Source organism: Symphalangus syndactylus, chromosome 23 (genome assembly GCF_028878055.3).
Source record: "Symphalangus syndactylus isolate Jambi chromosome 23, NHGRI_mSymSyn1-v2.1_pri, whole genome shotgun sequence".
In the NCBI taxonomy this organism is placed as follows: domain Eukaryota; kingdom Metazoa; phylum Chordata; class Mammalia; order Primates; family Hylobatidae; genus Symphalangus; species Symphalangus syndactylus.
Genome location: NC_072445.2, coordinates 25,997,215 through 26,024,911, shown reverse-complemented (window position 1 = coordinate 26,024,911; position 27,697 = coordinate 25,997,215). Strand labels below are relative to the sequence as shown.

Sequence of the window (27,697 nt, the reverse complement as noted above, 5' to 3'; positions counted from 1 at the left end):
TAAATGTGAATTTCAGATAAACGGTAAATAATATTTCAGTATAATCTGGTTTCATACCGTGTTTGGAACATAGCTATAACTAAAAAATTATTGATCATTTGCCTGAAATTCACATTTACATGGATGTCCTATATTTTATTTGGCAACCCAGTAAGAAAAGGGTGGCATCAGCTTGCCCTTCACAGACATCCCCTCCCAGCTATGCTCACAATAGAGATTTTTCAGTTGCCCTAGTCCTTGCGTCCAACTCACGAAAAAAAGCATCTTTAAAAAGCCAGTTTCTGCTGACTTGAAAAGAGAGCAAAATCTAGGTGAAATGTATTGTTTAAACTTTAATTGCCGACCTTGAAAAGGAACATATTAACCAGTTTCTTCTGATAGGCAGATCACTTGCCTCATGTCTTAGAGTCCAGTAGGTGGCCCCTTGGCCATGAAATGTGTGGGAGTGGCTTTTCCCTAACTTGGCCTTTCTCCTTTCAGTGGGAGGGAACTATTGAAAGGCACAAAGAGCTTATAAATACATTAGGACCTGGAATTCAGTTGTCAAGCCAGGACGGTGACAGCGTTTAACAAAGTAAGTACTGATCTTATAAATCTCTCTACCTTGCCTCACACCCTCCTCTCTAGCCTCCTAGAAAAATATGCTAATATGTGTCCTTAGCACAAGGAAAAGTCTGTTTTTACTCATATCGTGCCATCTTGGTGTGTTTGGGTGACAGTTCAAGAATTGTTTATTTCTTTTCTGTTGGATACATCTTTACAGAAATGTAAAAATGAAGAATTTAGAAAACCAGCATTTAATGGTATGGGAAACAATGACATGAGGAGAAAAAAGAAATGGTAGCATTTTAAACAATCTGAGAATAATCAGTGCTGGAAGAAGTGGCAATGTTTGCAAAAATTTATTTCTCTGTGTAAGTAGTCAACACACAATTGTAAATCGTGACACTGTAATTCTATATTGGCTGTGAAAATACAAAACTGAGGCTTATTATAATTAGAATAAATTAGTTTGAATGTCAGGAGAAGTAGATTCTAGTTGAGCCTTTGCCACTAATTAGCTCAAAGACAAGTCATATTCTGTCTCTGGGGTTCTACCAACTCATGGCCAATCTAGAGGATAGCTAAGAAAGAGGCTCTAACTGTTGCTGCCCTTTAAACTGTGTAATTCTTTGAACGGAGATCTGTCCTGCCCACTCTAGGATGTTTCTAGGCATCCCTGGCCTCTACCTATCTGATTTGTAGCCCCCTCTCCCTCCCGGCAGATGTGACAACCCAAAATGTCTCTAGACCTTGCTCAATGTCCTCTGGAGCAGAGGAGCAAAATCCCCCTGGTTGAGAACCATGGGACTACATGACCTCATGGGGCTAAGCAAGGCTGTGTTACCGATGTGCCCCACTGCTTGGACATTCACTGAAAATTTCCTGTTAATCCAGGTGGACTGATTAGTGAATATCAATAACCTCTGTACAGGAGCTAAAAAGGAAAGAGAGAGAGAAACAGAGAGTCACCATATGACAGATTTGATATAAGTCTGTATTCTTATAAAATCTTATTCCTACTACAGTTCTATGGACAAAATATAGAGAACAAGAGAAATGGATACAAGATAGATAATAGATGATGAAGAGACAGGTTACAGAGAGATAGATACCTAGAACGATTGATAGATAAAATAATACATACATGAATGGGTAGACAGAGATTATAAATAGATACATATACATAGACTGTTGGTAGGTATAATAACTGATGGATAGATAGATCAAAGAAAGAAGATCCATGGGCCACTCAATGTGTCCAGAGACTCGCCCATCTTCCAAGCACTGGGACAAGAGCAAACACCCATTGCTGTGTTCCTACTATGAATTTTTTGTACATTATCTCATTTAACTTTCTCAACAACCCTCAGAAGTAGAAATAACTATCTCTATTCTAAGAAGAGAAAATTGTGGCTCAGAGATTAAACAACCTACTGCATTTATGAATCTCATAATGGGAGGAGTCATGGTTTATCTCATTCTCCCTTCTCTCTGATAAGAAACAGTGTCATTGGGACCACTTCAGAGATGTAAATGTAACTCCTTTAATTTACTCCTGGAATTATGAGAGCTTACATTCCTTTCAAAACAAGCCCATTTTTTAATTGATGTAAATGCAGTTATACTAGTCCTCAACTCACTCTGGTTTTTAGGTTGTCAAATCAGAGAAAGGCACGCTTTTATTAATTTTTTCTTCCAAGCAAGCCCCTGAAAAGTTGCTAACAGGAGGAGCTCAGGAATTAGATGTTCCCCTCTTGCCCTCTCCTTCCAACATTTATTTGGCTAATATACATTGAATAGGAAAATATAAAACAACTTCTCAGACAGGAGCTGAGAGCCAGGTTACGAGGTGGAGTGGAAAAGCTCTGGACCTGCAATCAGAAGTTCAGGCTGACCCAACACTTACCAAGTGTGCAGCATGAGACAGGTGCTTTAGCTCTCTGAAACTCGGTGTGCCCATCTTTAATTCGGATAATAGTAGCCATTTCCCAGGGTTGTTGCAGAAGGTAGACACACTCCCTAGATATTGACTATGAATAAGGAGCATGTGTGTGTGACCCATGGCAAATCCTTGAGCTCTCTGGTTTTCATTTTCTGTTGATCCAACAAAGCTCAATGGTAACCTATGTCTCAGTCTTAGCCTGACCCTTGGAAATCTCACATCGAGAAAGTGATATGTTAGTTATCGGCAAGAGTGTTGTGATAAAATATTACGTAAGATAAAATTTCACTTCCTTTTGAAACATGATCCTCAATCAATGGCTAAGAGAGTTTTGTTTGGGGATTGGAATTACAACACTGTGAACTCTAGTCCATAACAATTAAACAAGCACACCCCACCCTTTCATGTGAACTTCACTCTCTCTTTCATTCTGCCGAATTATGCTATTTCCATTTCCCAAGTTACTTTAAATTACTCCTGGAGTTATCATAGAAAGTACGATGTCAAAATATCTCATTACAAAACAGGTGAGTTGATTCAGTATGATTTCAAAGAATTCTTTACTTTCCAAAGGTTAATTATTGACTCCCATATTTTAAAATGAGACATTTAAAAGATTTTGATGACTAATTTTAGTCAGACATACCTTTTTAGAGATACATTAGTTGAGGCTGGGTGCGGTGGCTCACTCCTGTAATCCCAGCACTTCGGGAGGCTGAGGTGAGTGGATCACCTGAGGTCAGGCATTTAAGACCAGACTGGACAACATGCTGAAACCCTGTCTCCACTAAAAATACAAAATTATCCGGGTGTGATTGCGCGTGCCTGTAATCTCAGCTACTCAGGAGGCTGAGGGAGGAGAATCACTAGAACCTGGGAAGCTGAGGTTGCAGTGCGCCAAGATCGCGCCATTGCACTGCAGCCTGGGCTAAAACAGTGGAACTCCGTTTCAAAATTAATAATAAATAAATAAATACATTAGTTGTTAAAGGCAAATATATTTTTGTTCCTCACTCAACAACCACAAAACTTTGCAAGAAGAATCTTAATGTTTAATGACAGAGCTGGGGGTTTGGAGAGAGAATGCAACTGTTCCTAAGTCCTGACACCGGAACTCCTGCCTTCAATCAGTCCTGTGTCCTTCCATTCGCATTCATCATACAATTAGTTGCATCTGTCCCTGCAGCCGCTGGTTTTCATTCTCTGATACTCTGCTATGTTCCACCTCCCAAACAGCCTGGGTTAGAGCAAGGGCTATCAAACTTCATGGATGAGCCCAGTCAATTTATCTCTAACCACGTACAATGACCAAGTGAGCATGCACACATGCAAATATCCGTACGCACAATATACAAATAACTGAAACTAACAACTCATGAAACATTACTTACCCTTCAACATGTCATGCTCACTGATATTTTCTATTCTTTTCTATTTTATTTTTTAAAGTAATGGGCTTTCACAATCTGCTGAAAGATTACCATGCATATTTGAGAAACATTAACATAGAAAATAAGACTCAGTCCTTCATTTTTAATAGCAATGAGTCTGCATCCCAGATCCATCATTTACTCCGAGCAAGTTACTTTAAAAACCTCAGTATCCTCAAATGTAAAATGAGAATAACAACTGCATTCATCTTAGGTGATTTTTGTGGGATAAAACAAAGAGAAGTTTAGAAGAATGACCAGTGTGTAACTGATGTTGAACAAATGCTAGCTCCTTCCATATTGCAAAATTAATGCAGCAACATCTCTTCTTCGAGGTTATAAAACAAAATGCACCCCACAGAGTTAGAATACAGAATTCCAAAAGCTGCAAGGGATTAACATTCTCTGTCTCATGATAGATTTTGGATCTTCTAGCTACAGTTAACCAAGTCTGAGGCCTAATTTCTGGTTTTGATCAAATGTAGTCTCACAGCCAAAGAGCTGAAGAGTGACTTAGCTCCCTGCCAGTCCTCCCTGTCAGTGACATCCTCTGGTTTCACGGCCAGTTCATGGGTTCCCAGGGCCTTCACTGGGTGGCTTCCAGGCATGACTTCATTTTAGTCCTTGGTGTAGATATTCATGTCCATCACCAACCAGAGTGTGACTGTGAACATTGTATTTCTCTGACGTTCCATTTCATTAACTAAAAAATGGAGATAACAATCATTTCACGGGACTATAAGAAGGGTTAAAGATATAAAATATTGAAAGGGACTAGCATTGAGGAAGGATCACTAGGAAGTTTTCAATAAATATTAGTTCTTGAATTCTTCCTCTTCAATTAACTCCTATACATATATTATTACCACATACTCTCACCTCTTATGCTGCCAAGAAAAGTCACAGTTAAACAATGAAGACTTGAGACTGGTTTGCTGGAATCTGAGGGTGGCCACTGCTGGGTAACAATTTGAGCCAAGAAAACATTCCAGGAACTCCTTCAACCCAGTCATGAAGAAGGCAGGTTCTTCTTCAGTATTGTTGGTGGTTTTCAACTACACATCCTAAAGTACATTTTTGATTCTATGATTTCAATTATTCATTCATTCATTCATTCATTCAGGCTTAGAGAAACCTCCAGGAGACTGCTATCATGGCAGAGAAGCCCAAACTCCACTACTTCAATGCACGGGGCAGAATGGAGTCCACCCGGTGGCTCCTGGCTGCAGCTGGAGTAGAGGTAGGTTCTGAGTTAGGACACCTTAAGTTGGATTTAAAATTGTGCTATCACATACTTTTCCCACAGAAACTATGAGATGATTGCTTACTGAAGCATTGTACCTTAAATAAAAATGGACTGTAATTAAGAAAAAGATGAACAGATTTGACCTAGTAATTCTTAAAATTTCTTCTCATCTGAAAGCAAACATATTAAAATACAATTAAGACACTAATCACAAAGTACAGAACTTAAGTGGATTAGAATTTAAACAAACTATAAAAAATAATTTATGGCATTTATACAACTAGAAACATGAATATTGATTGAATATTTGAGGACATGAAATAATTATTGTTAATATTTCATGTGTGATAATGTACTATGGTTATCTTTAGAATAGTTTATGTGTTTTAGGAAAACACATTGAAGTATTTAAGGATGAATCATATAGATCTGGGATTTTCTTGGAATTATTACAAGAGGAGAAGTAGGTGGGTATATAGATGAAACCATATTGGTTTTGATTGATAATTATTGATTCTAGGTGAGAAGTACAAGGAGAATCATTATGCTTTTCTGTTTATATTCATTCATGTTCATAATTTCCACAATAAAAAAATAAAAATGCATAATATTAAAAAATGGTTGTAATTAGAGGTAAAATGCAAACTACAAATGAGAGACGGAAGGGAGTGGATTATAACAAACCACCTATTAAAGATTGACTACATTCACAGCAATTATTTGCTTGAGCACTTATTAATTCCAGGTTCTGTACTTGGTCATGGAGATAGTGAAGAAGACAGACACAGTTCCTGCCCTGGGGCAGCCTACGTGTCTATGAGGATGCAGAGAAATAAACACGTGGTTTAAATGATGGGAGGAGGCTTCTAGAACACACAAACATTCCCCAATGCCACAAAACCACATCAGAAACCAGAGGTTTTCCTTAAAAATAATGTTAGTGTGGGACTCTAATTCCTTTATTAAATTGAGAATTTTACCCTATTGTGTCTCACATACTTCAGAAGAGAAAATTATAGTTGCAAGTGTGAAAGCTGTGCAACAGCTGCAACCTATTTCACCCTTAGCAGGGTTCCTGAGAAGTGGGGCAATATAAATTATAGCAGAGGCTCCTTGGTGGCAGAATATTTGATGGCCATTAGCCCATGGCATGCCTCATGCTGGGGACACACAAGTTGTGGTCTGATCTCACTTGGAGGCACAGGCTTTCCTAAGATATGACAACACCATAACTAGGAGAGCTGCTCAGTGCCTGCTCTCCAGTGATGTCACCTCTCAAAACATGACGTCATCATAGACATTCATATCAGGGTGGAGGTGAAGTGAACTAGAAGATTGAGCAGCTATGTGCTGTGACCCATGCACTTTTCTCAATGAATTAGGTCTAAATTTCCAAATGGCCATGACCAGCCCCCTCTGTGTACCCTGCCAAACTCAGAAATCTTATATTCTCCAAATAATGCACCAGATAGGGCCATTCAAGGCCACAAGTCTATAATAGAGTGAACTAACAAGAAAGTATTTACTGTTTCTGATTCCAGTTTGAAGAGAAACTTCTAAAATCTGCAGAAGATTTGGACAAGTTAAGAAATGGTAAGATCAATCTCTAAGTTCCTCTTATGAGGGTATCTAGAAGGTACATGGGGAGGTTTGCGCAGCCGGCAATGTCTATGTGTGTGGGGCATGGTATTTGTACATGGTGCAGAGGGAGAAAGTGGTTAAAATGGAAGGGATGTGGCTCCTTGATCAAGTCTGGCAACTCTCTCCAGGCTAAAAGGACCAGACCTCTCAGAGTATTTGCTAGAGGAACAATCTCCCGCCCCTGAGAAGCCCTTTCATTGTTTTCATGCTTCGGGCACCGTGAATGAGTGGTGGTCATCAGCACAGGATCCCATACAGCCCTCCCCAACCAAGCACATGCAAGAACATGCATTAGACGAAAGGAGGATATATAGATGTGGCCACTGTCTCGAGTTTTTTCTTTCATGGGCGGGGGGGGGCGGGGGGGGGGGACAAGGTAACACTGTAGCGATATCGCAGACTTTGAAGAGCATAGAAAGGGACCCTTACATAAAAACCTCTCAGAACCTGCCTTAAATGTCACAAACACCATGAGACTTACTCTGGGAATGTCCTGTTTTAAATTGCATCTTGTCGCCAGTCCTATTGTAACTTGTCCCAACCTCTTCCTAAAATATCCATGAAGATAAATCAACACAAAAAATTCAAGAGTCCCACTATGTATCTGGAGGCGCAATAAAAACATATATGAAATAAATGGATAAAAAGTAAAAGGAAGCTTCTTAAGAAAAAGAAGAACTACAGGAAGCTTTTTAAAACTGTTGTTTGGACTGGGTGTAGTGGCTCACGCCTGTAATACCAATTGGGGAGGCTGAGGCGGGTAGATCATTTCAGTTCAGGAATTTGAGACCACTTTGGCCAACATGGTGAGACCCTATCGCTTGTAAAAATACAAAAATTAGCCATGTGCAGTGGTGCATGGCTGTAATCCCAGCTATTGGGAGGCTGAGGTAGGAGGATCACTTGAACCTGGGAGGCAGAGGTTACAGTGAGCCAAGATCATGCCACTCCACTGCAGCCTGGGTGACAGAATGATACTCTGCCAAAAAAAAAAAAAAAAAAAGTTTTTGTTTCAAGTGAAATCTTACCAGGCAATAATTTCTTTTTCATTTGACAAATTTAGTCATTTCCACAACCATTTTCTTCATCCCAAAAGGGTGGGTTTCATAGACAGTTCACTCTCCTTTTTTTTCTTCCTTCTAAAGATGGATATTTGATGTTCCAGCAAGTACCAATGGTTGAGATTGATGGGATGAAGCTGGTGCAGACCAGAGCCATTCTCAACTACATTGCCAGCAAATACAACCTCTACGGGAAAGACATAAAGGAGAGAGCCCTGTACGGTATATTTTCTGTTCTTCCATCCACAGAGAACACAGAGTGATTTAGGTCCTTCCTTGAGTGGGTGGGACCATGGCATGGCATCAAGACCAGCAGCAGGCTGGGCCTTGGGCGTGTACGCTGAGGTCCAGTATTGCAGAGTCCCATGGAGATGAGGGAACAGTGAACATGGGGAGGGTTCAGGCGAGGGTGATTCTAGAAGAGGACGCAGTCCATGGATCCAGCACCTCATGGTGATTTCCAAATACGGATGAACCATGAACTGAGGAGGATGGGGAATCATGATTCCAGGTGCTCAGGACTTCAGAGGCTGGACTCTGGCCAACAGTTTAGGACAGGCATAGAATATGTGGGAGTCTGTAGATCAAAGACTGGGGAGGGAAAGCTGCAAAGAAGCCGAATCTAAGGTCCCAGTAATTCCAAGAATGATGACCAGGAACATAAATTACCAACCAATTATACCAACTGGAATACTTGAGCAGGGTTAGTAGAGGCTGGCACCAGGGATGCTGGGGTTACCTTGACACATGAATAGAAGGCCGAAACAGCCAGATTGATTCAATACCAGCAAAGCGAAGGGGTCTCCTTGCTGTTGTGATGAGACTGCATGATTCCAAATAAATCCTGAATGAAACTGCTGGCAGCTCCTCAAAAACTTTAATATAGTATTACCAATGACCCAGCAGTTCCTCTAACAGGTATACCCCCAAACAATCGAAAATACATCCACACTATATATTTTACATAAATGAATAATGCAAATAACAATATTCATAGAATTCAGAAAGTGGAAACAACCCAAATATCCATCCATCAATAAATGGAGGAGAAAAATGCGCTGTAGCCATGCAATGGAAAGATATTTGGTCATGAAAAGGAATGAAGTATCAATGCATGCTACAAGATAGTTAAACCATAAGACATGTTACATAAAAGAAGACACAGAAGGCCACATATTATAGGATTCTTTTTGTATGAAATGTCCAGATATTCAAATCCATAGAGGTAGGGTAGATTAGTGGTTGCCTGGGGCTAAAGGAGTGGGGCTTGGAGAAAAATGAAGAATACTGCTAATGGTACAGATGTCCTTATCAGGGTGACAAAAATAATTCTGGAATTAGACTGTGGTTATTTTTACAGATTTCTGTGAGTGCACTAAAAACCACTCAGTAGTATAATATAACAGGTGGCAATTATAGTATGTGAATATGCATCAATAAAGCTCTTGTTTTAAAAACTATTGTGAAACTCCAGTTTGACACAAAAGAAGAAAAGTTTGCACTGGTTGTAACTGTATAGAGAATTTCACCAGGGAAGGGGATTCTTAGGTGGGGTCTCAGGAAAGGCACACATGGCTAGAGTTGGGCAACAGCACATGGAGAGGGTGTGGAAATGTTTTTCATGGGTGTAATTGGAAGAACTGCAAATATGGGTCATAGAAGCAGCCCTGGGAGGTGTAAAATGATGAGAGAGGATGAGGAATATGGCTGAGATGGCTGTGCCAGGGACTCTCTTAGGATTACTTAGGAAGCAGGTCTTTGGCCATTTGACTCACACTAAGTTCATGCACAGAACAAACCACAATGGAGATGATAAATCTTGGCACAGCATCAGTGGGCACTGGCAGTGATTCCACCAATTTCTCTCATGACTGTGACCACCAATGCTCTTTTTACCTGTATTAGGTCATGCATGTAACAAAATTTAGAGATCTATCTACCTTGATAGGTTGTTTTAAGAGATAAATGTTAATATACCTGTAAAACTCAGAGCATAATGACTAGACTATGAAAGGCATTCACTGGAGGTGAATTATTTTGCCATCACCTGATACTCTACTCCCTTAGGTTTTTATAAACCTATAAAATCCAAGGCAAAAGGTATTTGACCATTTGGTTGTTTCTGTCTTTCAGGATTGATATGTATATAGAAGGTGTAGCAGATTTGGGTGAAATGATCCTCCTTCTGCCCATATGTCCACCTGAGGAAAAAGATGCCAAACTTGCCTCCATCAAAGAGAAAATAAAAAATCGCTACTTCCCTGCCTTTGAAAAAGTAAGTGAAGCTGTTCAGTGTTTTGGGGAACTGAGTTTAGAGGCCAGTAGAAAAGTAGTGGCTGGGCATTCCTGGGGCACTGACCTTCACTTTCAGTGAGATTTCCTAAACACCAATGCAGCACTCTGACTCTCAAGGCATTTTATGAAAATAGACTTGGAGAAACAATTGTATCACTTACACCCAAGCTGTAATTTTCCAGTAAAATTTTAATTTACTGGACCCCAACATGGAATTACCTGTTCAACAAAATTTCGTGTTCGTAAGTAGGATGTGGGCTCTGCACCACACTGGAGGTTGCTGTTGAGTCTATGGAACCCCGTGGACTTTGACTGAACAGGGGCATGATGAAAGCGATCCATCAGAAAACATTCTGGCACCATATGCAGGAAGACAAGGAGACCAATTGCCCAACCAGAGAATACTGTAGTGTTTCAGGGATGGGTATTTTTTAAAAGTAGAGTGATTGTGGGATGCAGAGGAAGATTTTGTAAAATGGATTTTATAGTAAGTTGCAGACATCAGTGCAGTTCACCCCGAAATGCTTCAGCTTGCAGATTATAACATAGTGCCAGTTGGGAGTGAGAGTCGATGCTGTAAGAAAGATGATGAATTCAGGCTCACCCAGGTTTCTTACAGATCCCAGGGAGATAGAGCAGGGAATGAGGAGAGCAGAGAAGGAGAAATGAGGACTCTGAAATAGTCTCCTCCTGGGGGAAGAGTGTTGTCATGAAGGTGGAATCGCTGCCCAAGGGATATTGGAGAGGGAGAGAGCAGAATGTAGAGCCACGTCCTGAATGTGAGGGTTCCATGCTGTAGGGCTTGGGGCAGACAGAACACATGGCAGCAGGTGCTAAGCCCCTGGCCCACGTGGAAGAAGCAAGCTGCGTGGGTGGTGTAGATGCCACAGTGATGTAGAATGAGAAGAGAAAATGGGAGCCTGAGCTACAACTGAGGAGTGAGTAGTGTTACACTTCTTACTCTCTTATTCATTCAGATAATGTGGAGAAAGCTCTGGATTTCTGCACCCATGCAGTAAGGCAACAGAGGTGGGGAAAGTCAGGGTGGAGAGGTTCTGAAAGAAGCAGGGGTCCTAGCCTGGGTGTGCATGTGTTCCTGATCTCATTCCTCCCATTCTCCAGGTCTTAAAGAGCCACGGACAAGACTACCTTGTTGGCAACAAGCTGAGCCGGGCTGACATTCATCTGGTGGAAGTTCTCTACTACGTTGAGGAGCTTGACTCCAGTCTTATCTCCAGCTTCCCTCTGCTGAAGGTGACCCATTTCACAGCCCAGAGAGGCAGCCCCATATCTCCCATCTTGGGATCTTGTATCTGGGCCCTGCAACTGACCAAGTTTTGACCCCAGCCTTCTCCAGGCCTTCAGTGCCCCAAGGTCTCCAAAATGAGCTTCCAGGCTCCAATTTTGAGGAATGAAAACACTTTTGTTATGGAAAGGAAATTTGTGGTGCATGCCACCCCACAAAGAGTATTTTGCCCTTTATTATGGAAAGAACCCAGGGCCCAGCATCTCTCCCCATCCCTCTATTTCAATGTGGTTTCTGTTCCTGAGTTCTCTGTGATGTCCTTTATCCCATACGTGCCCACATTGAGTCAGTCTGAGCAGAGCCCTTTCCATCTGGTTTCCTCCCTGGGCTCCGGCTCCTGCTGTCTGACATTGTGTTCCTCTCTGCCCAGCTCTCCGGCACACTGGCCCCCCACACTGTATCTCTCACTGAGAAAAGGTGGTCCCATGGGTTGTCTTTAATAATTTCTATAACTATTCCCTTCCCAACTAATTTCCCCATATTTTCACTTCTGCTTAAAGACTCATCTGTGTTGATATCTCACAGGCACATTATTTTTTCTTGTCTTATACAAGAGTCACTAATCTATAGGATTGGTGTAAGGAGAAAGATAGAAATGACTGAACTGATTAAAACTTCAAGACATCTTTTGGGAAAATAAAGTGAGCTACATGTTCTTCCTCTTATCTTCATTTCTCACTGGGTGTCTGTTTCTGCCTCCATGCTGTGCTGATGGAGCGGACTCGCTTGGTCTTTGCAGGAGGGGCTCAGATTCCCTGGGTTGTGTTAATGGTGGTGGCAGCCATTGGCTTCACTCTGAGGCTGTGCTTTATGAATTACAGGCCCTGAAAACCAGAATCAGCAACCTGCCCACGGTGAAGAAGTTTCTGCAGCCTGGCAGCCCAAGGAAGCCTCCCATGGATGAGAAATCTTTAGAAGAAGCAAGGAAGATTTTCAGGTTTTAATAACACAGTCATGGAGGCCAAGAACTTGCAAGACCAATATTCTAAAGTTTTGTGACAATAAATCGCTTTACCTTAGTGTTGATTGTGCCTGTTGTGAAGCTAATGAACTCTTTCAAATTATATGCTAATTAAATAATACAACTCCTATTCACTGACTTAGTTAAAATTGATTTGTTTTCATTAGGATCTGATGTGAATTCAGATTCCCAATCTCCTCCTAGCCAACCATTTTCTTGGAATTACAAATTCAGTAAAAATGGAAACTATAAATTATGTGGTTTGTTTGACTTTTCCAAGAATGCTCCTGTAACATACAGTTTGTCATACAATCTATTAAAATGTCAGTGTAGAAATGCACTTCTGACATTTTCAGGTATGCACAGGAGAAGAGTTACCATCCTGGGTAATGGCATAAAGACATTTTCTTCTTTTCCTGGACAGTCATTTTATTTCTGATAAAAGCATTCTTTCTTATGCATTTGCAAAACAACGATTCTGTCTGCTGTGGATTCCTCAGTTTTCTAGGAGGTGAGGAAATATTGAAGAGCAAACAGACCCACCCTCTGCTCTCAGGCCACCTTGTTGTCCCTTACAGTGTGTCTGCTCCTGGCTCATCTACACTCTGCTCCGTAAGGCTCTGTGGGGTCCCAGGCATGAGCCTTCTCTTAGTTCCTTCAGTGCCACTCAGGCCTAGGCTGCCAAGATATAGATGGTATATGTGAATTACAAATAACGATATGCAAAATCATTTTTCCGTGGTGTGTCATTGTGCCAGAATGCTTAGATTAGGAGTGCTTTCTAGCTCCACCCCCATACTGGTCCTGTAATGCTAATCTCTCCCAGGTCACCTGGGCTTCTGCAATTTGCACTCGCCTCCTCTTAGAGGGAGCTTCCCCACAGTTGGCAGAGGTGGTTGAGGGAGCAGACAGAGGCACAGGCTTCCTACCTGCAGCTTCACTTTGCCCTAGTCTCTTCTCCACTTACAACCAGAGTAGTTTTTCTAAAATGCAAATTGGAAAAAAGAATCACAGAATTCTGCAGTGAGTCCTGACTGCATATAGAATGCATCCTCGCACCCGTCCTCACTCCTTGATCTTGAGCCCAGTCAACTCTCTGAGCATGGTGGGGCCTCTTGCCTTCCTGCCTGGGTGCCTTTGCTAGCCCTGCCTGGCAAGCTCCTTCCCGGTGGACACACTTAACACTACATCATTGCTTCCCAGGAGTGCTGGGCTGTCCTCTGCCCTCCACAGAGCCCCAGTGAGCCTCTAATAACACCTGAGGGCCACTGTGTTTGCTCCCCTGTACTGTGAGCTTGTGGTGTGGGGCTTGGCCTGCTGGATCCCCAGTGCTTCATCACCAACGGACAATGACATCTGCACAGGCCGGGCGCGGTGGCTCACGCCTGTAATCCCAGGACTTTGGGAGGCTGAGGCGGCGGGCGGATCACAAGGTCAGGAGATTGAGACCACCCTGGCTAACACAGTGAAACCCCGTCTCTACTAAAAATACAAAAAATTAGCCGGGCATGGTGGCGGGCACCTGTAGTCCCAGCTACTCAGGAGGCTGAGGCAGGAGAATGGCGTGAACCCAGGAGGCAGAGCTTGCAGTGAGCCGAGATCGTGCCACTGCACTCCAGCCTGGGCAACACAGCGAGACTCCGCCTAAAAAAAAAAAAAAAAAAAAAAGAAGACATCTGCACAGACCCGTACACAGCTCTATGCACCTCCAGAACCTGGGTATATGAGACTGGACTTTGATAACTCACAAACCCCCACACACTCTACCTGTCTGTATTCATTCATTAATTTCTAAAAAAATTGGCTCATATCCCTCAAATGCTTTGTAAGGACCTTGCTTGCATGCTGACCAAAATAAACAAACTGCTAAGAAATTTTTATGGGACACTTACATGAACTAGAAAGCTGAAGCTCTGATGAAATTAGGGAATTATAGAATTTTAATATGATAACAGATTATCATGTTAAACACAATCATAATGTGATTGTGTTTAGAAAAGAAGTTCTTCCTTTCTAGAGATGAATACTAGTATTTACAGATGAAATGACTTACTGTCTGGGATTTGTATCATTTTCTTGTGGCTCCTGTCACAGATTCTTACAAACTGGGTGGCTTGAAACATCAGAAATGCATTTTCTTAGAATTCTGAAGGCCAGAAGTCTGAAGTCAGGGTGTGAGTAGGGCCACATTCCCCTGGAAGTTCTAGGGAACAATCCTTCCCTGCCTCCTATAGCTTCTGGGGGCTCTCGGCATTTCTGGACTTTCATGGATCGTGGCCACATCACTCTACTTTCTGCCTGGGGCTTCCAGCACCTCACCCTCTGTGTGACTGTGTCTTCTATTCTCTATGTTGCAGGGACATTTGTCATTGGATTTAGGGCCTATCTGGATATATCAGGATGATCTCATCTGAAGTTCCTTAACCTCATCTGCAAAGAGCCTTTTTCCAAATAAGGTCACATTTACAGGACTCAAGGATTTGGACATGGACCTCTCTTTCTTGGGAGCCAACATAACTTAATCCACTGCCTGGTATAGACAAAGAAATGTTGCTGGCAATTGATGAATCCAGGTCATGGGTACCTTCAAGCTTGTTATATTATTCCCTCTACTTTTGTATTTGCTAGAATTTTTCCATGTAAATTGTAAAACTATCTTATTTTAGGAGATCCTATGATGTCCGTGTTTTGTCCCAGACAATAAGGACTGGACTCAAACAAGAAGAAGGCTCTGCTCTCAAGAACTCAAGGTCTAAGGGGAAACCTGATATTGAATACATCATGTCAAATTAATGTAGGGAAAGACACAATAGAGAAAATACAGTAGGAGGTGAAAGTAGAGGATTCCAGTCAGGACAAATGCCATGTGCAAAGGCCCAGGGGCCAGGAAGGGTGATTTGAGCAATGCAGAGAGGAAAGAACATAAAAATAGAGTGGCCAGATTTGGCGGATAAGATACAGGACAGCAAAATAAATGAGAATTTTAGATAAACAAGTAATACTTTTTTAGTATAAACATGTTTCCTACAGTGTTTGGGACATACTTATACTAAAAAGTGACTGATCCTTTGCCTGGAATTCACATTTACCTGGGTGCCCTGTATTTTATGTGGCAACCCAGTGTCTTCCAGAGTGCCATCAGCCTGCCCTTCACAGACCTGCCCTCCCAGCTCTGCTCCCAGCAGAGGTTTCTCAGCTGCCTTAGTCCTGACATCCAAGTCACGAAAAGTGAGTTTCTTCAAAAAGCCAGTTTCTACTGACTTATAAACAGAGCAAAATCTGCTGTAATTTTTGGTTAAACTTTTATTGCCAACCTTGAAAAGGAATACATTAACCAGTTACCTTGTGATAAGAGGATGACTTGCCATTTTTCTTAGAATCTAGTAGGCAGTCCTGCAGCCCTGAAACATGTGGGAGTGGCTGTTTTCAACTTGACTCTATTCCTTTCAATGGGAGGGAGCTACTGAAATGAACGTGTAGTTTATAAACCACATTAGGACCTCAAATTAAGTTGTTGAGGGCCGGGCGCGGTGGCTCACACTTGTAATCCCAGCACTTTGGGAGGCCGAGGCGGGCGGATCCCAAGGTCAGGAGATCGAGACCACGGTGAAACCCCGTCTCTATTAAAAATACAAAAAAAAAAAAAAAAAATTAAGTTGTTGAGCCACGAGGGTGACAACCTTTAACAAAGTAAGTACTGATCTTATAAATCTTTCTACACTGCCTCACATCATCTTATCTAGGTCACCAGAAAAATATTTTTAAATGTCTCCTTAGTACAATTTAAAAAAACTGTTTAATACATCAATGCCTTCTTTGGGTGCTTGGATGGCAGTTTGAGTTGTGCATTCAGCTGCTTTTGGATATATTGTGTCAACTCAATAAACAGAAAGAGACTCTTCATATGGGAACAAAGTCTTGTAATGGGTATGTGTGTACCATAGTAAACCATGTATGTCCTTAGGGAGATAAAGGAAGAAAAAGGTTTTTAAAGCAAAGAAGGATTAAGTAAATGTTTTGAAACACTTATCATTCACTACAAACATCAATAACAAGGGTGACACCAGGCCAAGTTTGAACAGGCAGTTGCTGGACACATGCCCTTTCAGGAGTATTTTTTGTAAAAGGTTTTGATGACCTTTGTGAAAGGTTGTGTAACAACTGATTTTCCTATTTATATTAAATACCTGCATCCACTCCGAGCGTCTGATCAAATTGAGACAGCCTTGTTGCCGGCTGCCATTCCAACCAATGTCCCTTGTCTCAGGACAAGGTGTAATTTACTCCAAGGTTTAAGTTACTGGATGTAGATCAATAACAAAGAATAGTTTCATCAATATTAGATTGATTTAGATTTTTTTTAAAGGATGACATGCTGAAATAACAGCTATCTCTCAAATTTCTAATGATTAGTTATATTTAATGAGCACTTACTAAAGACCTGCTACTTTTCTAAGTGCTTTGCATGACTTTGCAATTTAATCTTCATACTAACCTACCAATCTGTACCATAGGTACCACAAGTATATCCATTTCACAGATTAGAATAGTCAGACACAGAGAGATTCAGTAATGTGCCCAAAGTCAAGAAGCCAATATATGAAAATGGTGATATTGAACCCACAAAACCAGTTCAGAAACCAGAGATTTTGGTTAAAAATAGTGTTAGTGTGGGGACTCTAATTCCTTTCTTAAATTGAGATTCTACCCTATTGTGTCCCATTTACTCCAAAAAAAGGAAATTATAGCTGCAAGAGTTAAAGCTTTGCAATAGCTGTGACCTATTTCACCCTTAGCAGGATTCCTAAAAAGTGGGGTAAGGTAAATTACAGAAGAGGCCTCTTGGTGGCAGAATCTTTGATGGCCATTAGCCCATGGCATACCCCATGCTGGGGACACACAAGGTTGTGGTCTGATCTCACTTGGAGACACAGGCTTTCCTAAGATATGACAACACCGTAAGTAGAAGAACTGCTCAGTGCCATCTCTCCATTGACATGCCCTCTCAAAACATGACTTAATCATAGACAGTCATGAGATCAGGGTGGAGATGAAGTGAACTAGATGACTGAGAAGCTATGTGCTGTGACCCATGCCATTCCCCCAATGAATCTAGTCTAAATTTACGAATGGCCACAACAAGTCCCTCTGTGTGCACTGCCAAACTCAGAAATCTTATATTCTCCAAATGATGCACCAGATAGGGGCTATTCAAAGTCAGAAGTTTATAATGCTATGGAATGAACTAACAAAAACTCATTTACTGTTTCTGTCTCCAGTTTGACAAGAAATTTCTAGAATCTGCAGAAGAATTGGACAAGTTAAGAAACGGTAAGATGAAGTCTCTAAGTACCTCTGATGTGGGTATCTAATAGAAGGCACACAAGGAATTTTGAACAGCAGGCAATGCCTATTTGTGTGGGGGGTGGCATTTGGGCATGGTGGAAAGGGAGAAAGTGGTTAAAATGGAAGGGATGTGGCTCCTTGATCAGATCTGGCAACTCTCTCCAGGCTAAAAGAACTAGACTTCTCAGAGTAATTGCTAGAGGAACCATCACCAGCACCCTGAGAATGCCCTATCCTTATTTTCACGCTTTGGGCACGATGAATGAGCTGCGTTGATCAGCTCAGGATCCCATACAGGCCTCCCCATCCAAGGACACTCAAAGACATAGATTAGATGAAAGGAGGAGAAATAGATGTGACCATTGTCTTGAGTCTTTGTTCTTTCATGGGGGGTGTGACAAGGTAATATTGTAGCAATATTGCAGGCTTTGAAGAGCACAGAAAGGGACCCTTACATAAAAACCTCTCAGAACCTGCCTTAAATGTCACAAATATGCGACTTATTCTGGGAACTTCTCATTTTAAATGGCATCGTGTTGGCAGTCCTGTTGTAACCTATCCCAACATCTTCCTGAAATATCCATGAACATAAATCAACACAAAAAAAGACAAGAGTTCTACTATGTATCTGGAGGAGAAATAAAAACAAAAATGAAACAACATGATAAAAAGTAAAAGGAAGCTTATTAACAAAAAGAAGGACTACAGGAAGCTTTTTAAAAATGCACTTTCAAGTGAAATCTTACCAGGCAATAATTTCTTTTTCATGTACAAATTTAGTCATTTTCACAACCATTTTTTTCATCCTGAAAGAGTGGGATTCATAGTCATTTCACTCTCCTTTTTTTTCCTTCTTTGTAAAGATGGGGATTTGATGTTCCAGCTAGTGTCAATGGTTGAGATTGACAGGATGAAGCTGGTGCAGACCAGAGCCATTCTCAACTACACTGCCAGCAAATACAACCTTTATGGGAAAGACACAAAGGAGAGAGCCCTGTATGGCATAGTTTCTGTTCTTCCATCAACAGATTTAACACAGGAGTGATTTAGGTCCTTCCTTGAGTGGGTGGGACATGGTAGGGGCCTTTGGCATGTACGTTAAGGTCTAGCATTGCAGAGTCTCATGGAGATGAGGGAACGGTGAACATGGGGTGGGCTCAGGTGAGAGGGATTCTAGAAGAGGATCCAGTCCATGGATCCAGCACCCTGACAGACGTTTCCAAACACGGATGAACCATGAACTCAGGAGGATGGGGAATCATGATTCCAGGTGCTCAGGTCTTCAGAGGCTGGACTGCAGCCAACAGCTTAGGACAAGGCATAGAATGTTTGAGAGTCTGTAGGTGAAGGCCTGGGGAGAAAAGGTTACAAAGGAGCTGAATCTCAGGTTCCAGTAAATCCAAGAATGATGACCAGGGACCTAAGTTACCAGCCAATTATATGGACTGCAACACCAGAGCAGGGCTAGTAGAGGCTGGCACCAAGGATGCTGGGGTTATCTTGACACATGGATACAAGGCTGAAACAGCCAGATTGATTCAATACCAGCAAAGCCAAAGGGTTTCCTCACTATTGTGATAAAACTGCATGATTCCAAATAAATCCTGAATGGAACTGTTGGCAGCCCCTCCAAAATTTTCCTGCAGTATTACCAATGACCCAGCAATTCCTCAACTAGATATATTCCCAAAAGAATAAAAAATACAACCACACTAAATATTGAACATAAATGTACAATGCAAATAACAATATTCATAGTATTCAAAAAGTGGAAGCAAGGCAAGTATCCATCAATCAATAAATGGAGGGGCAAAATGTGCTTTAGCCATGTGATGGAATGATATTGTCATGAAACAGAATGAAGTACTGATGCATGCTACAAGATGGTTGAACCATAAAGACATGTTACATAAAAGAAACAAGACACAGAAAGCCACATATTATAGGATTATTTTCATATGAAACGTCCAGAATATGCAAATCCATAGAGGCAGAAAGTAGATTAGTGTTGCCTGGGGCTAAAGGAGTGGGGCTTGGAGAAAAATGAAGAATACTGCTAATGGTACAGATGTCCTTATCAGGGTCATAAAAAATATTCTGGAATTAGAATGTGATGATTTTTGCAGAGTTCTGTGAATGTGCTAAAACGCACTGAATGTGGCTGTATGTCAATAAGCTGTTGTTTTAAAAAGTATCGTGAAACCTGAGTTTGACACAAAAGAAAAAGTTTGCACTGGTTGTAACCGTATAAATAATTTCACCAAGGAAGGGGATCTTTTAGGTGGGGTCTCAAGTAAGGCACACGTGGCTAGAATCGGGCAACAACACATGGAGAGAGCCGTAGAATTATGTTTCATGAGAGTAACTGGAAAAACAGCGAATATTGGGCATAGAAGTGGGCCTGAGAGATATAAAATGATGAGACAGAACAAGGAACTGACTGAGATGGCTGTGCCAGGGACTCTCTTGGGATTACTTAGGAGGCAGGTCTTTGGCAATTTGACTCACACTAAGTTCATGCACAGAACAAACCACCACCTCCCAGATGGTCAATCCTGGCACAGCACCAGTGGTTACTGGCAGTGATTCCACCAGTTTCTGTCATGACTGTGACCACCAATGCTCTTTTTACCTGTATTAGGTCACGAGTGTAACAAAATTTAGAGATCTACCTCAATAGGTGGTTTTAAAAAAAAAATGTTAATATACCTGTAAAAATCAGAGCATAATGACTAGACTATGAAAGGCACTCACTGGAGGTAAATTGCTTTGCCACCACCTGATGCTCTATCCTCTTAGATTTTTAAACTATAAAATCTAAGGCAAAAGGCATTAGATAGTTTGGTTGTTTCTGTCTTTCAGGATTGATATGTATATAGAAGGTATGGCAGATTTGAATGAAATGATCCTTCTTCTGCCCATATGTCAACCTGAGGAAAAAGATGTCAAACTTGCCTTGATCAAAGGGAGAATGAAAACTTGCTACTTCCCTACCTTTGAGAAAGTAAGTGAAGTCATTCAGCATTTTGGAACACTGTATTTTGAGGACAATAGAAAAACAGTGGCTTGGCATTCCTGCGGCACTGACCAAAAATTGTACCACTTATACTCAAGCTATAATTTTCCAGCAAAGTTTTGTTTTATTTTTCTTTATTTTTTAGGAGATGATATCTTCTTCTGTCTCCCAGGCTTCAGTGCAGTGGATCACTGCAGCCTGGAACTCCTGGGCTTATGTGATCCTCCCAACTTAGCCACCTTCCGAGTAGCTAAGTTTACAGGCATGCCCCACTGTGCCTGTCTAATTTTTAGAATTTTTTAAGAGATGAGGTGTCTCAATGTTGCCCAGGCTGTTATCACAAAATTACAATTCACTAGACTCCAATATAAATTCTTTATTTAACAAAATTTCATGTTCATAATTAGAACATGGGCTGTGAGAGGCTCTGAGCCACAGTAGAATTTGGTCTACAGTCTTCAGAACAACACTGGATTTGATTTAAAAGGAACATGATTAATGGAATACATCAGAAAATATTCTGGCACCATGCGTAGGAAGACATGAGACCAACTGCCCATTGTTTTGTTATTGTGGGGTGCTTGTTACTGTGGGGTGCTTCAGGGATAAGTATCCAAAAAGGGAGGGTGGCAGTGGGATGGGGAGGAAAATATTTTTATGCATTTCAAAGTTGCAGACATCAGTGCAGTTCACCCCTAGACATTTCAACTTGCAGATTATAACTGTAGGTTAGGAGGCAGAGCTGATGTTGCAAGAAAGATGATGAATTCAAGTTCACCCAGGTTTACTTCAGATCTCAGAGAGAGCAGGAAATGAGGAGAGCAGACAACAAGAAATGACTCTGAAATAGTCTACTCCTGGGGGAGGAGTGCTGTCATGAAGGTGGAGTCACTGCCCACAAGAGATTGGAGAGGGACAGTGCAGAGCGTAGAGCCACGTCCTGAATGTCAGGGCTGCATGCTGTTGAGCCTGGAGCAAACCGAACATGCAGCAGCAGGTGCCGGGCCCCTGGCCCTTGTGGAAGATGTAAGCTGGGTGGGTGGTGTGGATGCCACAGTGATGTGGAATAAGAAGAGAAAATGGGAGCCTGGGGTCCGAGTAAGGAATGAGCAGAGCCCTAGTTCTCACTCTGTCATTGAATCAGGGACCATAAACAAAGTTCAGGATCTCTGCTACCTCAGGAAGAGCACTTTGCCTTTTATCGTGGAAAGGACCCAGGGCCCAGCATCTCTTCCCATCCCTCTATTCCCCTGTGGTTTCTGTTCCTGAGTTCTCTGTGATGCCCTTTATCCCAGATGTGCCCTTGTCTTCCCACACAAGGGTGTCTGAGCAGGGCCTTTTCCATCTGGTTTTCTCCCTGGGCTCCAGCTCCTGCTGTCAGACATTGTGTTTCTCTCTGCACAGCTCTCCCAACACACTGCTCCCAACCTTGTATCCCTCAGTGGGAAAAAGCAGCCCCATAATTTGCCTTTAACATTTACTATCTTCATTTCTGACTCAATTTTCCTGTAGTTTCACTTCTGCCTAGAGACTGATCTGTGCTCATATCTCACAGGCACATTGTTTTTTCTTGTCTTATACAAAAGCCACGAATTTACAGGATTAATGTGTACGAAAGTGGGTAGGGAGACTGAATTGAATAGTCTTAAAGACGTCTTTGGGGAAAATGCTAGCGAGCTACATGTTCATCCTCTTATCTTTGCTTCCAGCTGGGTGTCTGTTTCCCTGCCTCTACACTGGTGTTGATGGAGGGGACTCAGCTGGTCTTTGTGGAGGAGGTACTCAGATTTCCTGGGTTGTGTTTATGATGGTGTCGGCCCTTGGCTTCACTCTGAGGCTGCATTATCGTGCATTGCAGGCCCTGAAAACCAGAATCAGCAACCTCCCCACAGTGAAGAAGTTTCTGCAGCCTGGCAGCTAGAGGAGGCCTCCCATAGATGTGAAAGCTTTAGAAGAAGCAAGGAAGACTTTCAAGGTTTGACAAAGAAGCCATCGAGGCCAAGCACATGCAAGACCAATTTTCTAAAGTTCTGCAGCAATGAAGTGATTTACCTAAGTGTTGATTCTGATTATTGTGAGGCCAATAAAGTTTTCCAAAGTATATGCTAATTTAGTTAAAGCTCAACTATGCAGATGTGGTTGCAGTACAGTCTTACTTGGCATTGACCAAATGTAAAATCATGCCTAGAATGTCACTTTGGATTTAAATAACAGGTGAGAAGGTTACTTGGACTCCGACCTGTTAAAAAAAAAGAGTCATCATACATCAACTGTTACATAGCTTGTCAAAGAATTATGTAGAAATTTTCATATGACTATTTGGGTTATACAAAAATAGGCTTTTCCTTTTGTGTTTTGAAAAGCTTTTTTCAAGAACCATTTTCCTTCGGGCACTCAATATTTTTCCTGTTTAATTAGGGAAACAATATCTATTTTTATCTAATATAAAATACTCAGCGTTCCAGGAGCTGGATAAATAATGATTAACAAGCCATAATGGGATTACTTTAGTGAGAGAGACACAAAAATAGGTAACTCTAATAAAAAATCATGCATACCATAAGTATCCCATTCCTAGGACTGCTACAAAAAATTACCACAAACTTAGTGACTTAAAACAATAGAAATTTATTCTTTCACAGTTCTGGAGGCTATGAATCCAAAATTGAGGTGTGAGCAGGGCCGTGTTCTCTCTGAAGGCCTTAGGGAATTCTTCTTTGCTTTTCTTGCCTCTGATGGTTCTTGGCCATGGTTGCCGTTCTTTGGTTTGTTTCATGCATCACTCTAATCTCTGCCTCCATCATCACAGGCCATTCTCCCTGTGTGTGTCTCCATCCAAATTTTCCTCTAAGGACACTAGTAATAGGATTATAACTAATAACAAGCATTTTGCCCTCCAGTTTTCTTGTTTTCTTTCTGGGTCCTGACTGAAAATCATAGTGTCTTGACCACTCTGACCCAGCCAAGCTTTAGGTTTTTCCCAGCAGGCTTGAATCCAAACGGAGGCCTTGAACATTTCCAGGCACTGATAAAGGTGTCTTGGTTTGTTGCCCAAAACATTGAAAGAAACTGGCCCTGGCCTTGAGCCAGACTCCTTAAACCCTCATGTGAACCTCATATCCTGAGCTCCTTGCTGCAGACATACCTAGGTAGAACAGCCCTTTTCTCTTACTGTCTGTCGTGAGCATTACTGCAGCCCACTGTATGTTTCCCTCATAAATGCTTCGGACTGATCACTCTGGTGTTCAGTGCTGGTTCTTTAGAATCCCAACCGGTCCCATCTTGAGAAGGTTTGGGGCACTCCCTTGTGGGAATTTCCAAGCCAAGCGTTCATTGGAATGAAACAATTGGCATCGTCAGGAGGATTCAAAAGAAATGGACTGAGGAAGAGGAACTGAATCGGGAAATCCCAGGATGGCCACAGAGCTCTACGTGGAGCTTTGTGGTCCGCTTGCTAAATGCTTGCCCCACATCTCCTAGGCTGATGGAGGGTTTCAAATTGCAAATATTGGGTAAAGAAGTCTGGTGCTAGGCTGGGCCTCGTGGCTCACACCTGTAATTCCAGCACTTTGGGAGGCTGAAGCAGGCAGATCACTTGAGGTCAGGAGTTCGAGATCAGCCTGGCCAACATGGTAAAACCTCGTCCCTAGCAAAAATACAAACATTAGCACCAAAAATACAAACATTACCTGGGCGTGATGGTGCGTGCCTGTAATCCCAACTGCTCGAGAGGTTGAGGCAGGGGAATCGCTTAAACCTGGGAGGTAGAGGTTGCCATGAGCTGAGATTGTGGCCACTGCACTCCAGCCTGGGCGAAAAAGCAAGACTCTGTCTCCAAAAAAAAAAAAAAAAAAAAAAAATCCAAGGCATAGTGGTGGGGATAGGGCAGTCTGGCTGGCAACAGAGGCTCAGCTGGCAGCCAAGCAAGGAGCCCAAGGTAGAGGAAGAATTACAGCTGGAAAGAGGCATGCACAGAACCACCACTCTGTTAGTTACATACACACCTAATGGGAAAAAATGGAGAAAGGGCACTCTGCAGAGAGGTGCCTGAGGAGTCCACAGTCTCAGTTTTGCCACCACAGGAGCTTTGGGTGTGGTGGCAGCTCTGAGTCCCACCTGCAGGTGGTGGAGAGTCAGAGAAGAAAATAAAACAAAAAAAGGGAAAAGAGGAGGCACCGGGAGACCCACTCGCTAGTGGCCAGGGGTGGATAGTGGCTACAGTAGTGGCCTGGTGTATTAGTCAGGGTTCTCCAGAGGGAAAGAACTAATAGGATAGATGTACATATGAAAGGGAATTTATTAAAGAGAACTGACTCACACAATCATAAGGTGAAGTCCCACGATAGGCCGTCTGCAAGCTGAAGAGCTAGGAAGCCAATAGTGGCTCAGTCCGAGTCCCAAAACCTCAAAAGTAGGGAAATAGACAATGTAGCCTTCAGTGGTTTGCCAGCGACCACTGATATAAGTCCAAGATTCCAAAGGCTGAAGATCCTGGAGTGTGATGTTCAAGGAAGCATCCAGCACAGGAGAAAGGTGAAGGCCGGAAGACTCAGCAAGCCAGTCTTTTGATAGCTGTGCTGGCAGCTGATTCGCTGGCGCCCACCCACATCGAGAGGGGGTCTCCCTTTCCCAGTCCACTGACTCAAATGTGAATCTCCTCTGGCAACAGCCTCACAGACACACCCAGGAATAGTACTTTACATCCTTCAAACCAATCAAGTTGACACTCAGTATTAACCATCGCACATGCTCAGGTTGTGCTGGACGGAAGTGGGGTCAGCAGCAGCAGTCGCCGCCATGGTGTGGACAGGCAGGTCAGGTGGGGCACTGGCCGGGCAGCTGGGTGGGGGCTGGCTCCTGCAGGCTGAGAATGAGGGGCTGTGGAACTCCCACAGGTGGCATCAGCAGGATGAGTGTGCTGGTGCTACCAACTCTTTCATCTCCCAGGTGGGCACAAAGAGACAACAGCTACTCTTCAAGGACTAGAGAGAATGAGGATTGTGCATTCTACACAGAGCTCATACAACAGCCCTGTATGGTGGGCAGGAAAGCCTGATGGGACCTGGAGGATGATGGCTGATTGCTGGGAACTAAATAAGATGACTTTGGCCAGACATGACACTGTTCCAAATGTGGCTTAACTACTGGAAAGGCTGGCTGCTTGTTTAGGTATATGGCATACTGTCCCGGATTTAGCAAATGCTTTCTTTAGCACCCTTAGACCCAAAGTCCCAGAACATGATTTTCTTCACCTGGGAGGACCTTTCAGGTGCTCCCCTAGGGGTACTTGCATAGTCCCACTATCTGCCTTGGCTTGGTACCCAGAGACCTGGCCATTTTGAGTGGTATGTCTGGCAGTCTCTGAAATCATTATGTGGAGATATTTTGCTAACTTCTACAGATTTGAGTCCTTTGCAGAAGGTACCCAAAAGACTCTAGAGTACCTGCAATCAAGAGGATGGACTAGCAACCCAAAGAAAGTCCAGGGGCCAGGGAGTACTGTAAAATTCCTGGATGTGATCTGGTCGGGTAAGACCAACAGCCATGATTGACAAGATACAGGTATACCCATGGCCTCACACCATTATGGAATTACGACCCTTGAAGGTCTGTTGGAATACTGGTGGACCTGTGTTCCCCACTTGGTCCAATGTCTCAGACCATTATAGCTCCTGATAAAGAAGGCAGCACATGGGGTCTGGGGCACTAAAGAAGCCTCGTTTACTCAGACAAAGGCCTTAGTTATGCAAGCACGAGCCCTGTAAATGGTCACCCCTGAGAGACCATTTGAATTCAATGTTTCTGTGACTGAGGAAAACAATGGGTTGGACCCTCTGGCAGAGGGAGGGTAACCAACAAATGCCCATTGGCTTTTGATCACAATTGTTCAGAGGAGCCCAGCAATACTATACCCTGTGGAAAAAAATGAAAACTCCTTGCAGTTTACCAAGTCCTCTTGCAAACCGAGCCCCTACCTAGAGATATGCCAGTGGAAGTAAAAACAGACTATCCTATTAGGGGTTGGATTGATGGCCTATTTGCCAGACCTACATCAGCCATAGCAAAACAGGATTCTGTTTAGATGGTATGCATATCTTGAACAGAGAAGACACCTTCCATCCAGCCCTCTGTCTATAGAACTACAGGCCCTGCTGGGACCTGCACAACATACTAATAGATTAAAAATCAATCCCAACACTGCCCCCAGAGAAACCCCATCAAATAAAGGACAGAGATAGGAACCCACCCAAGGATGCTACGTACAGAGATGGCTCCAGCGTGGGTCAGCCACCCAGGTGGACCTCGGTGGCAATTCAACTAGCCACTGATACGGTGCAGGTGGAACCTGGAATGGGGTGGGCAGAGTTACAAGATACCTGGTTAGTGGTTATGGAAAAGCCTGATATAGTTTGGATATTTGTCCCTGCCCAAACTCATGTTGAACTGTAACCCCAATGTTGGAAGTGGAGCCTAGTGGGAGGTATCTGGATCTTGCGGGCAGATCCCTCATGAATGGTGTATTAGTTGGGGTTCTCTAGAGGGACAGAACTGGTAAGGTAGAGAGATAGATATACATCTCCTATGTATGAGTCTATTAGGGAGAGTTGCTCATGTAATTACAAGGCTAAGTCCCACAATAGGCCACCTGCAAGCTGGGGAAGAGAGAACCAGTAGTGGCTCAGTCTGAGTCTGAAAGCCTCACACCAGGGAAGCCAACAGTGCAGCCTTCAGTCTGTGGCCAAAAGCCCGAGAGCTCCCAGCAAGCCGCTGGTGCAAGTCCCAGAGCCCAAAGGCCAAAGAACCTGGAGTCTAATGACAAGGGCAAGAGGAGTGGGAGGAAGAATCCAGCAATGGAGAAAGAAGGCAGCCAGAGGACTCAGCAAGCAAGGTTATCCCACCTTCTTCTACC

At 42.7% G+C, this 27,697-nt stretch overlaps 2 protein-coding genes and 1 long non-coding RNA gene across 4 annotated transcripts in view; 2 read left to right on the top strand and 1 right to left on the bottom strand.

Annotated features, from left to right (window-relative positions):
• Nucleotides 1–480: 480 nt before the first annotated feature.
• Nucleotides 481–12,483, top strand: LOC129473313 (glutathione S-transferase A1). Its single transcript, XM_055263691.2, has 7 exons — nucleotides 481–574; nucleotides 5,039–5,155; nucleotides 6,703–6,754; nucleotides 7,948–8,080; nucleotides 9,997–10,138; nucleotides 11,281–11,412; nucleotides 12,286–12,483. The coding sequence occupies exons 2-7, from the start codon at nucleotides 5,069–5,071 to the stop codon at nucleotides 12,406–12,408; spliced, it is 669 nt and encodes a 222-aa protein (XP_055119666.1). The 5' UTR covers nucleotides 481–574; nucleotides 5,039–5,068; the 3' UTR covers nucleotides 12,409–12,483.
• The window catches only part of LOC134735675 (uncharacterized), a 48,564-nt gene continuing 24,605 nt past the window's right edge, over nucleotides 3,739–27,697 (bottom strand). The window contains exons 3-4 of one of the 2 annotated variants that reach the window (XR_010119026.1): nucleotides 27,052–27,133; nucleotides 3,739–4,618 (exon numbers count right to left, since the gene is read on the bottom strand). This is a non-coding gene — a long non-coding RNA (uncharacterized lncRNA). Of the gene's footprint in view, nucleotides 4,619–25,064; nucleotides 25,770–27,051; nucleotides 27,134–27,697 lie in introns of those variants that run through there. The other variant, XR_010119025.1, reaches the window with a different exon arrangement.
• LOC129473105 (glutathione S-transferase A1-like) lies at nucleotides 14,973–22,797 on the top strand. The gene is made up of 5 exons (XM_055263369.2): nucleotides 14,973–15,005; nucleotides 17,705–17,756; nucleotides 18,635–18,767; nucleotides 20,634–20,775; nucleotides 22,646–22,797. The coding sequence occupies exons 1-5, from the start codon at nucleotides 14,973–14,975 to the stop codon at nucleotides 22,706–22,708; spliced, it is 423 nt and encodes a 140-aa protein (XP_055119344.1). The 3' UTR covers nucleotides 22,709–22,797.